The sequence below is a fragment of the Megachile rotundata genome, chromosome 1 (assembly GCF_050947335.1).
Source record: "Megachile rotundata isolate GNS110a chromosome 1, iyMegRotu1, whole genome shotgun sequence".
Classification (NCBI taxonomy): Eukaryota; Metazoa; Arthropoda; class Insecta; order Hymenoptera; family Megachilidae; genus Megachile; species Megachile rotundata.
Window position 1 is genome coordinate 22,984,065 of NC_134983.1, and position 12,492 is coordinate 22,996,556.

Sequence of the window (12,492 nt, forward strand, 5' to 3'; positions counted from 1 at the left end):
CATTAAAACTATCTAATGTAATATCTGCAATGTTCACGAGAACTAAAAAATTAAAATCATGCAATGAAGGTTAATGGAAAGATTTCCAGTAAACAAATATTAATTAAATTCGTATTCTTTATTGCAAAAATATTTCGATACTTATAAGAATATCTGTAAATATCTCATACATATATTAAGAGCCTATTAGTACATATGTTAGGTAACATGCAAATATGTACATTCTACACAACATTAATATCAATTTACAAATACAAGTATATACATCCGCAGCAATCATGGTTCCGATCAGTTCTCCGCAAATGACTTTTCCGGTTCTAATTAGCCCTAGAAAATGATGACAAGTTACCGCCAATGCTACTTCTGAATGTGAGGCAATTAGTATTTGCCTTCCGTTTGCTCAAAGCATATTGATATTGAGGATAAAATCGGAAATTCTTTGACAGATAACAATGAATCCCGTTATTTCGTGTTGTGACGTAAACGCTAATTGTTTCTTACGGTGCAGTTATCGCTTAACGAGTACGGTTCAAATCAGCGCAAAAATATTCTTTTAGGTAAATGTTCTTTTTCATTAACATGTGACTGTTCTTTGAATATTTATACAAAATATTAGGAATGTTCACTTGTCTTTATTATTTACAATTCATCATTAATTTAACTTAGATGATACAATTAAAATTAGTATTTTTAGGTTATGTTTGACATGCGATGCAAATAAACTTATAAAAATACGGAAGTTTAATTTTTAATTCCAACACTTCTGTTTTGGATTAACATTTATTATACTGAAAGTACATAATGGTTAAAAAATTGAATTTGATATTTAGTACGTGAGGGATCAATTTTTGTATTGATTCAAACCTTCCATATTTGCTATACACAACTAAATTACTTATAAATTATACTTAAATTCTACGGTAATCACTGGAATATCATCTAATTAACAATATGTTAATTATTCAAATAACGAAGTACGTATGCAACATTATTTACACTTAAATTTACTTATATCACAATATTTGTCTTTTCATTTTATACAGTTGTGACACTTAACCCCTTGCAGTATTTAATACTATTGCAGTTAATAGTTACTTATGATGCACCTGGCAAACCAACCATACTGCAAGGGGTTAAGTGTGCAAAATAAGAATATTCCATCACTCGACTTTTGGTTAGCGAATTTTCAATTTTGTAAAACTCTTCAAAATTTCATGTTACTGAATTTTCAAGTTATCGGGAATAATGGTAAATACGTATATGCAAGTATACGCATGTATCCAATAAAACCCTATACCTGACCGAAGTACCGATTTATGACTCTATTGTTCGCGGTCCCTAAGTACCGCTGCACGCGACGAGTGACCAAATAATAACCATTAACTGAAGAAAACTAAAAATGACTAAATCAATTCGAAAATTAGTAACTTAAAATCGGACATCTACAAATTGAGCAAATCTGAAGTGATTTTCGCGATCCCTAAATATCGCTGCACGCGACACCGAGTGACCGAATAATAAACCTCAACTGAAGAATATTAAAAATGAATCAATTCGACTGACTGAAATTAATTTGAAAATTAGAAACTTAAAATCGACCATCTACAAATTGAGCAAATCCGAAGTAATTTCCTGATACTCCGACGAGAAACTGTTACGCATAATCTCCTCGAAACTCTTGTTCAAATCCAAAGGTTGCAACTCGCATCGTTCCGGATTGTCCAACCAGAAATTCAAATGCTCGTTGATCGCATCCTGGCCATCCTGACCGACGTTCAAGTTCGAGTTACAAGTAACTTGACCATTTTCAGGGAACCCGCAAGCGTTCACTTTCTGCTGATACGGAAGGTATCCGTAATTGTCTATCGGATAGGAACACTGGTTCTGCTCGTTCCATTGTTGAAAATAATTGCAAGCCTGTTGTATCGATTGCGGATTCAGCTGCTCCTGATAAGACTGACGTTGATCCACGAAAGCCCTCTGTTGAGCGTAGCTCTGCGCGTTCACGGCCTCCATGTTGTTCATGTAGGTTTGGGCGCCATATTGGACGGAGCCGAACACTTCTGGATGAACGTGTACGTTACTTACGTTGTTTTGAAGACTGGTTGCAGGAACGTATGGAACGTTCACGTTGCTCGGTGGGGTCAGATTCTGTTGACACATGACCTCGTGCGTTCCCCAGCTCAACGACGCAGTTGACTCAGTTTTAAGTTTCGGATCGGTGTACTCCGGGGAGGCAGAGATGGTCCCAGATTTCGTTAGCGTTGACCCTTTTGACATTTGCTCCTTCTTGTACTTCATACGACGGTTTTGGAACCAGATCTTGATTTGGCGCTCCGTGAGGCACAGGTTCGCCGCCATTTCGATTCGACGCGGGCGACACAAGTAGCGACCGCACTGGAACTCTTTCTCCAACTCTACCAACTGGGAACTGGAGTACGCCGTCCTAGAACGCTTTCCGTTCAGCTGCTTTTTGCTTGCTGAAACATTAAAATTTCTGTTTAGTGAATGCAGAGAGAAATTGTTGAGGAATTCAAAATTTTTGAAGTCTATTTGATTGATATTTTAGTGTTCTTTACTTATGTACTTTTTGAATAGCAAAAATTAAAATTAGAATTAATTCCTGTTTAGGAGAGATGGAGCTATTATGAAATGTATGGATGAAGCAAATTATTTTTGAAATACTGCTACTCAATTTTGATAGGTAAATTTGTAGTGCTTTTTATAGGACAATATTCCAGATACTTAGTAGCAACTTGCATTTTACACATCATTGATTTAGTAGCAACTTGGTCTTCATACAAAATGAACGAAGCTTCTACAATTTAATGAATTAATTTCATAGGTGGAATGTATGTATATGCCTTGTTGCGATTTCTACTTGAAAATAGTAATCTTAAAATGAACGTGTCACGAAAAGGAGTCAAGGGTCGCCCAGTAGGAAACTTTGTCGGCTCACGAGGTGGCCCTCGTTCCTGCTGAGCAGCTCAAAACCGAACTGAAGCCGTGTTATTGGATGAAATCACACCGTTAATTCGCAACCAAATACAATTCATCAAAGTTGGTGTTCGAAGACTTTAAGAAGAGGACAGAACTAGTGGCGCAGAAAAGCACTATTACACTACTCATTATTCAAAAATAAATTTCTAGTTCAAAATTTTCAAGAAGCTCTCATAGAATTAATTTTACTTTCGATTTCAAAGTCAAGAACAACCTTCATTAATATCGTCAAATGATTAATTATAACATTAATAATTTTTGAAACCTTCTCTTAAAAAATCAATTTAATCCTAATTATTTAAAAATGAATATAAATTAAAATTATAAACTGTATTGCAAACTGATTTAAATTGAAATTGTAGTAAGTTGTAATTAATAATTACCAGCAAATATAAGTTTGAAGAATGTTTGCATTCTCCGAAAATTATGCCGATATGCTAATATTTCCGAGACTCGGAGTTTGCCTACGTGATTAAACGCATGTTCGCTTTTCCTATTTTTTCTCCATTTATAAGCTATTGTGACATCCCGGTTAAACCATGCGACTCCTCAGGTATTTCAAGATGTATCGTTGCCCCGGGCCAAAAGAAACGCGTGTTATCTAGGAAAATAGGTGCTGTATCGTCAACCCCGATTTTCACATTCTGATCAACCTTTCTAAGAGAAACAAGTGACGAATTAGACAGGAACGTTATCTCGTCGTGGTCTCAATTGATAAGCTAATTTCATGGAAATTCTTCTAGCAATACAATGAAATTCTTTCAATAAGTCACTGAGTCAAACGATCCTACGAAATAATTTCTATTTGTAGCCAAACTAAATATTCATGGAACTTTTACATTTTTCATGAAACAAAATTTTTACGAATCGGAAAATTATTTTTGTTCAAACTGAGTTAGGAAAATTCACGTAAACTCGAAGAAATTTAAACGCTTATTTCATAAAGGATATGAAATAAAATTACAAAATTATTAATTCTGGATTTTTCAAACTTCTATCAGAAAATTTACACGCGATTGAGGAATATTTCTTAACGTGAATTTATAGAAATTTTATCTTAGAACAAGCAGAAGTCGAACCTTGCTTTATATTCGAACGGTGGCGTGCGTATGAATGTTTATAAATTTTGAAAGTTTTTTTCGTACAGAAATATTGAATGTTAAGCTATTTGTACCATCAAACGATAGAAGCGATTCAGACCTATTTCGCGAGCAATAAACGTGTCACCACTGACCGGAGGATAGCAGTCCATCATCCGGTGACTCTGTTTTATGTAAACCGGTGTAGAGCATCGACAAGCAAGCGGGACGAGCGCCGTTTTATAATCCCTCGAGACTAAAGTCTCCTAAATGGGCAGCTCGTTAATCAAACTTGATTCAATGATGTCTACGGGACCGTCTATTTGACTAGAATCTGTGGCGGTGGCCAGACGATCCTGTTTAGCCGTGTAACTTTAACCTCGCGACGCGAAAAAAGGGGCTGCTTTCACAGCCTATCACAATTACTATTTAACCTTGCAATCTTCTCAAATTCAAGACTCACAAAATTTACACCTACATTTGTTACTTAGAGAATTTGCTGTCATAAAAATTTAAATTCAACTGAAATTTTAGCTTCTCGAAAATAAAAATTCAATTTGAAACTTTAGCACACTTATGCCTGACATTATCGAAAGATTTAATCTATCTCAATTTTACTTGACTTTTATTTATTTAAAACACTAACCGGCAAGATTTATTAACACGTTGACTGCCACACTAAAGCAATTTTCAATTGCATCCAGTAGTGTTTTAATTTTTAATCAAGTTTTTCAAATATTTTCACAACATCTTGTTACCAAGATATTTATTTTCCACAGATCCATGTAATAATTGCAAATATTTTCGATTAAGAAATTGAATAAATTTTTAACAATATACATGTTAAATCAGTACAGATACTTAAGTGTCACCCGTATATGGGTGAGGTGGCAGTCAACGTGTTAAAGTTATAGCTCGGAAATTATGCACTAATTTTCTCACACTTGCTTATTTAAAACACCAATAATTTTCTTGTTCAACTCGTTCAAAGATTGATATAACGAAAGCTAGAATTTTAGGTAACTATGCACTTGAAAAATTAGAGAAATGAAAGCACGAAGTACCTTGAGTTCCTTTGCCTCCAGTAGCAGACCTGTCATCCTTCTGAACGTCTTCCTTCTTGTCCAAGTTCTGATCGACCCACACCTGTCCGTCATTTCCCCATGAATAATTCTGTCGAACCTTGAATCCGTTGTTCTGGTAGCCATATCCGTTCCAACTGGACGTGGACGTGGGTGAATCCGCGCTGACAGGTGTTAGAGGAAACGTGGAATCCTCCGTGGTCTTCGATTGAACTTGGAAATCCAAATTTTGCGGGAACTCAACAGTTGCCATCTCTTGATATTCGAACTTCTTACTTTCGCTCTTATCACTCGTATTATCATAAGATACCATAACTTCCACGACTGTGGTTTTTACACTGACTTGTCCGGCGACAATTCCTTCGTAATTTGTAGTGGTCCCCGGTACACGAGTCAGCCAATCACAGGTCGATCGCTTCGGGGTCTTAGAAAACCCTTTTGTTCTAGCGGATAAGTTGGCCCTGACGGGGGTATGTAGTGGGCTAGGTACGACCCACCTTCGATCGGTGACCAATGTTATGCCCGAATGCGGTTTTTCCGACCGCGAAAGTTGGGACATCTATGGGCCGACTGATCGAACGAAAATTTACCTCGAATATTGGAATTCTGGTTTCGGGTGTTCAAGAAATTGGCGGAAGATTTTTGTTGAAAATTTACTTGTTTTATTTATTATCACGATTTTAATATTTTTTTGGGTTTAGTTAGAATAATACAATTTTGCAATTGATTTTATTTTTATTTACTATTTTTACTATTTTTGCTATTTTTACTATTTTTGCTATTTTTACTATTTCTACTATTTTTACTACTTTAGTTAGAATGACACAATTTTGTAGTTTGATTTTATTTTTATTTACTATTCTTACTATTTTCAAAAGAACAGTGTCTGCATATATTTCAGAAAGTACAAACATTACTCTTATACAAATATCTTATTATTTTTGCTATTTTATTTTTCTAATGGTTCACTACTTCTATGATATACTACTTGATTATTTAACGACATTAATAATATACCACTACAATTTCATTATTTTAATACACTTATCACCTGATTTACATGGTGCTTTATTTATGTAATTTCATTTTTATATATTTTGTAAAATAACAAGTTTTTAAAAAAATTGCTGAAAGTGAATATTTTGGTAATTTCAATACAAGGGTAGAACTTTTATATTTTTAATTTATGAAGCTCTTACCAATAGACTTTTGACTGTAAATTTAATTTATAAATGGCGTGAAGTAATTTATGATAATATTTATAGTATTTAATCTTCATATTACAATTTTGTATATACATTCTTTGCAAGAATTTTGTTTATTAATACATGAATTAAATTTGTTGTTTATTAACATATGAATTAAATTTGTTGTTTATTAATACATGAATTAAATTCGTTGTTTATTAATACATGAATTAAATTTGTTGTTTATTAACATATGAATTAAATTTGTTGTTTATTAACACATGAATTAAATTTGTTGTTTATTAACATATGAATTAAATTTGTTGTTTATTAACATATGAATTAAATTTGTTGTTTATTAACATATGTATTAAATTTGTTGTTTATTAACACATGAATTAAATTTGTTGTTTATTAACATATGAATTAAATTTGTTGTTTATTAATACACGAATTAAATTTGTTGCTTATTAAAACATGAATTAAATTTTGTGTTAAGCAACAGGTTATTTAAATTCGAAACACCAATGTTACATAGGAACCGCGGTCAATACGTCAGCGTTTATACCTAGTTCACCTGCACAAAGGGTAACTCCGGTCGCTGACAATTAGCTCACACTCATGGAAATTCCCCCTGTAATCCCTAGAACCCAAAACCGATACGGCGGTCGTGCAATATAATACGATCGAAATTTTCGAAAAGCGAGCAATTCTATTGAGGGATTTACGTGCTTACGAACCGAGACGGGATCCATGTCCAAATATGCCCGACACCGTGGCATCGATGTAATACGTGAAAATCGGAGATTTCTATCTTTGTCTACTGATCCTTCGACAATAACAAGTAGCCCTATAATTAACCGTAGGGCCCTCCTTTGTTTCGTATCAGTGTATCGATGCCTTCTGCGTTCGTCACGTAGTCAGTGAAATTTACAGCCACGAATCGCGACGGCGTTTATGACGTTTAGTCTTCTTTAAGGATCATCGGCGGCAGCCACGTTCTTTATGACAGCTTTGCGGTGAACTTTCCTAAGCGCTAATTATTCAAACGTCATCTTTTACGATGCATTTTTTGTTTTCTGGAATGTCTGTGCACTTGGGGGTAGGTAGGGTGGCTGTACGTGTGGACAGTCACGTATTTGTTGCAAAGTCTTCTAGCAAAAATCTACCAGTTCGAATATTTTCCAAACTATGTGAGTCAAAGAAGTTGTCAAAAATTGTATGACATTATATTTAACCCCTTGACGAGTCTCACTCGTTACTTATAGCTCAAATGTGACAAAACCTTGCTCAAATTTTAAATACTCTTCAACTTGAAATTTAGGTCCATTCTAATTTTCTTTGTTCGTTTTAATATTATAACCTTGAAAATTAGTTTTGACTGACACTGAAATAAATTGTGCATCAAGGGGTTAACTTTGATAATTTAAAAAATATCTTTCAATCTGTACCAATGTGTGAATAGAAATAAAACATCGCAATTATCGAAAAGAAAATTTGCGTTCTCGCAAATCATGCTGAAACGCTTTTGAACCGCCCCGATTCTTGAGGTGGTAAGAACTTTTTTCCCGGGCAGCAAGGAAACGGGGTGGAAAGCGTGTACTCGCGATCTCGCGGCAGAAAAAGTCCGTAGTAAGAAGAGAATTAACGAAAGAAGCAACCGGAGAATACTTTTTTTTCCACCCCGTTCCAAAGCAACCCCCAACCACCGCGAACGGCCACACGATATTCTTTTTCCTTCGAACGATCTTTGTCTACGGAACGGTCCGACGATAGAAAAAGACAGGATTCCATGTAGGGGGATGCGGTGAAAGGAGCACGGGGTGGATGTGGTTTGGGGTCGAAGGGGGTGAGCCGCAGGAAGCTTGGAACCTGCAGACAGCTCTCGGCGCGGATGGAGAATGGCTGATTCCGTGAGAAGGGAAAACCCGGGAAGAAAGGAGAAAATAGAGCAGAGGGAGGGGGTGGAGTCGAGAAAAAGGGAATGTAGGATGTTATCGAGTCGAGGGAGAGAGACGAGAGAGAGAAATGGTCGGACAGAATGACGCTGATCAATTTCTCGCTTTCGTAGCTTGGAAACTGGACTTTGCCGATTTAACGGAATCTCTGTTTGGGATTTATTCTCTTTCTGTATTATGATTCGGTATCGTTCGATGAAATACGAGTTTATCTAATTTATATGAATATGCAAAATTATATTGAGACTGATCATTTAGTTATTTGATGAAGCTGTCAATGTTTTCTCAAAAGAAGTACATGAAAGAAGTATATATATTGTGAGGATGAATAAATTTTTTTAGTAAAACATTCATAGTAAATGTGTAACTTTAAAGACGTCAGAATTTAAGAATGAAGAAATACTTCAATTTCAATTGAATTTATTATATTGATGGAGACTGATCGTTTAGTTATTTGATCGGGCTGAAGACATTTTGTCAGAAGTGTATTTAGCAGAAGTATATTTATATGAACGAACAAGTTTCTTTTGGTAAAACATCCATATTAAATGTATAACCTTAAAGATTTTAGAATTTAAGAATGACAAAATACTTCAATGTCAATTGAATTTATTATGTAGAATTTGTTATATTGACTGAGACTGATCATTTAGTTATTTGATCAGGCTGAAGATATTTTGTCAGAAGTGTATTTAGCAGAAGTATATTTATATGGACGAACAAGTTTCTTTTGGTAAAACATCCATATTAAATGTATGACTTTAAAGATGTCAGAATTTAAGAATAATAAAATATTTCAATGTCAATTGAATTTATTATATACAATTTATTATAATATAATAGATTTTGTTATATTAATTGAGACTGATCATTTAGTTATTTAATCTAGCTGTCAATGTCTTATCAGAAGAAGTATATTTATGTGGATGAAGAAGTTTCTTTTGGTAAAATATTCATACTAAATGTATGGCTTTGAAGATGTCAGAATTTAAGAATGATAAAATATTTCAATGTCTATTTAATTTATTATATACAATTTATTATAATATAATAGATTTTGTTATATTAATTGAGACTGTTCATTTAGTTATTTAATCAAGCTGACAATGTCTTATCAGAAGAAGTATATTTATGTGGATGAACAAGTATCTTTGGTAAAATATTCATACTAAATGTATGACTTTAAAGATGTCAGAATTTAAGAATGATAAAATATTTCAATGTCTATTTAATTTATTATATACTATTTATTATAATATAATAGATTTTGTTATATTAATTGAGACTGATCATTTAGTTATTTAATCAAGCTGTCAATGTCTTATCAGAGGAAGTATATTTATGTGGATGAAGAAGTTTCTTTTGGTAAAACATCCATAGTAAATGTATGACTTTAAAGATGTCAGAATTCAAGAATGATAAAATATTTCAATGTCAAATGAATTTATTATAATATAATAGAACTTGTAACACTGTCAGTTAGTTATTTATAATCAAGCTGACAATGTTTTGTCAGAAGTATCTTTACATCAATTAATAAATTTTGTTAGTAAAACATCCACAGTAAAAGTATACCTTCAAAGATGTCAGAATTTAAGCACAAAAAAATATTTCAATATAAGAACACAGAACATGAAAATCAGTAAAGATATAAAATGCATCCGACAACTTTCCAAATTCAAAAATGAAAATATTTTGAGTTAATCTCATAGCCCTCCCAGCCCGAAGTACAAAGAGTTAAAGATCTTCATTATACACAAGTGACTTCTCTATCCCCAAAGTCTTACCCCTTTGAAAACGATCGTCCTGACCAGAATTAGCGAACAATCAACGAATTTCAGGTTGCCTTTTCGTAATACTAATCCCGAAGAAAGAGTTTCGGTTGCATCTACTCTGGGATGGGATCAACGTCATGAAAAGTCAAGCGGCTTTCACGAGGACGTAAAGCTCGTTTCCACGTAAGACGAAGGACGTAAACGCCTTATCAACCGCCAGTCTAATCCTTCGTAGGATCGCGCTTGTCTGCTCGCAGTCGTCGTAGACCCCGTTTCCCGGTAATTTATGGCGATTTAACTTCCCCCACCCTTGCTACCAGATTAGTATGGAAAATCCTTCGTGTCGATCGACGCACGATTACGCCGACGTCAATTTACAACGAGATGTAGGCTAATATTGGCCCACTTCCGTTCCACGCCGAACCCTTTCATCCACATCGATCTACTCTACAATTTTTCTTTAGGGAGAGTTGCATTACGGGGATTGTGGAATAATTGTAGAAATATGGAAACGGGAGAATGGGAGAAATATTAAGGGTTGAATAGTCTACGGATTATTCATGCATTTATTATATACAGGGTGTTATGATTTTTTTTCTTGCCGAAATCGAGGTCTCACAAGTATGAGCTTCTTCCCTTTCTATCTATTGAAAAGGACATCGAGACAAATTCGAAACACATATTACATTTTACAAACTAAACACATAAACTAGATCACATAATCCATACACGTATATTGACATTAATAACCCAAAGATAATATTGCACCAGTAATATAAATATTGTTAATTAACTCGTCAATCGTGTGTAAGTACACTGTAGACAGTACTGCATTTGTCAGAGACACTACACCGTTTATCAGGAGAATTATCGAAGATATAGTAATGGAATCGTCGAAGCTGAGTTACGTAGTCTATGCGTCTCGTTAACCGATCATTAATGATAAGTAAAAGTACCTCGAAGCTTAAAGTTATAAGTCTGATGATTATCGTACTCTGTTTCCATTAGATAATTCTGCACTGACAGATAAATGAACCGATACTCTAAGCAATTTTATGACGTTCAGTATGAACATGTCACTGTCCATTACACACTATAAGATGCAGAGATTTGGGGGTGTGGGAATATGAGAATCTAGGCATAGGATCTAGCAAATTATCCAGTAAGTGAATGGGAATGTTTATTAATTTTAATACTCATGAATATAAAAATTTAGGAATTTGAAAATTTATAAACTTGAGCACTTGAAAATTGAAAGATTGTCGAATTTACAAATATGTCCTTAAAGGACTTATATGCATAAGTTTACATATATGTCCTCATGCAAAGAACTTACATGCCTAAGTACACATATATGTCCTCATGCAAACTCTAAATTACACCCAGGTGTCTATAGATATTCGAATAAATAATAATTGTACCCCTAAGAAATAATAAATCAGTAATATCTCAGTAATTTTCAGTATCAGTGATTTCAGACAGAGTTTCAAGCTATTCCAATGGCGGCGAATATTCTCGATAGCCGGATTTCGAGATCGACGAGCCGTGCCTCCGCTTTTGTATAATGTAATCTAGAAGTTTGACAGGGTCTGACGGTGGATTGGCTTCAGTCAACGCTGCGAGGGGCAGATCGGCGGGACGAAAACGGGAAACCGGGGACGCGAAGAATGCTCGACGGGGATCACGCGAAAGGGGAGAGAACTCCTGGATGAAGGGATTATCTCGAGTATAGAAAAGTAATTACGATCGAATTACCTTCGCATTTACCTTGTTTCGTACGAATTTTTTCTACCCTCCCTGTCGACGCTTCCAAAATACACGGAGATGGTTTATTAAGCCGGGATTCGAATTTAACGGAGGGTTGAAAGCAATTTCTCATTAATTTCATGGGATTTTTCTATTAAATTCTTTTTACTGCCAACAATTTATTTCTTTCTTCTCGTTACAATTTTTTTACTTTCTCGTAAGTTAGCCTGTATCAAAAAGACGAATTTATCAAACATGCTTTCGTAACATTTTCTAAAATTGAAATTTAGAAATAATTATGTCGTTTAATAATATGGATGTTTACTATACATCCACAAGTATTAGGAGACATTTTACATGCACTTGCATTTTTAAATATTTCATATACTTGAATAAATTGGTTCAAAAAATGTGACGTTCAAAAAAATTGTTCCTTGTTCTTTGGTATGGCTGAAACTTTTATTATAACATCATAATTATGACATTATAAGTATAACATTATCATTATAACATTATAAGAATAACATTATAATTATAACATTATAAGTATAACATTATTATAGTTACATTATAAGTATAACATTATCATTATAACATTATAAGTATAACATCATAATTATAACATTATAAGTATAACATTATCATTATAACATTATAAGTATAAC

General features: G+C 34.0%; 1 protein-coding gene across 1 annotated transcript; it reads right to left on the reverse strand.

Annotated features, from left to right (window-relative positions):
* Positions 1-740: 740 nt before the first annotated feature.
* On the reverse strand, positions 741-5,735 carry LOC143263992 (uncharacterized). Its single transcript, XM_076528994.1, has 2 exons — positions 5,144-5,735; positions 741-2,480 (listed from the first exon to the last, which is right to left on the reverse strand). Exons 1-2 carry the CDS (start codon positions 5,718-5,720, stop codon positions 1,603-1,605), a joined length of 1,455 nt encoding a protein of 484 aa, XP_076385109.1. The 5' UTR covers positions 5,721-5,735; the 3' UTR covers positions 741-1,602.
* Positions 5,736-12,492: the final 6,757 nt, after the last annotated feature.

Coding starts and splice junctions, on each gene's coding strand:
- LOC143263992 (XM_076528994.1), bottom strand. CDS start 5,720: ATGTCCCAACTTTCGCGGTCGGAAAAACCGCATTCGGGCATAACATTG. Junction 2,481..5,143: donor TGGAGGCAAAGGAACTCAAG/GTACTTCGTGCT, acceptor TTAATGTTTCAG/CAAGCAAAAAGCAGCTGAAC.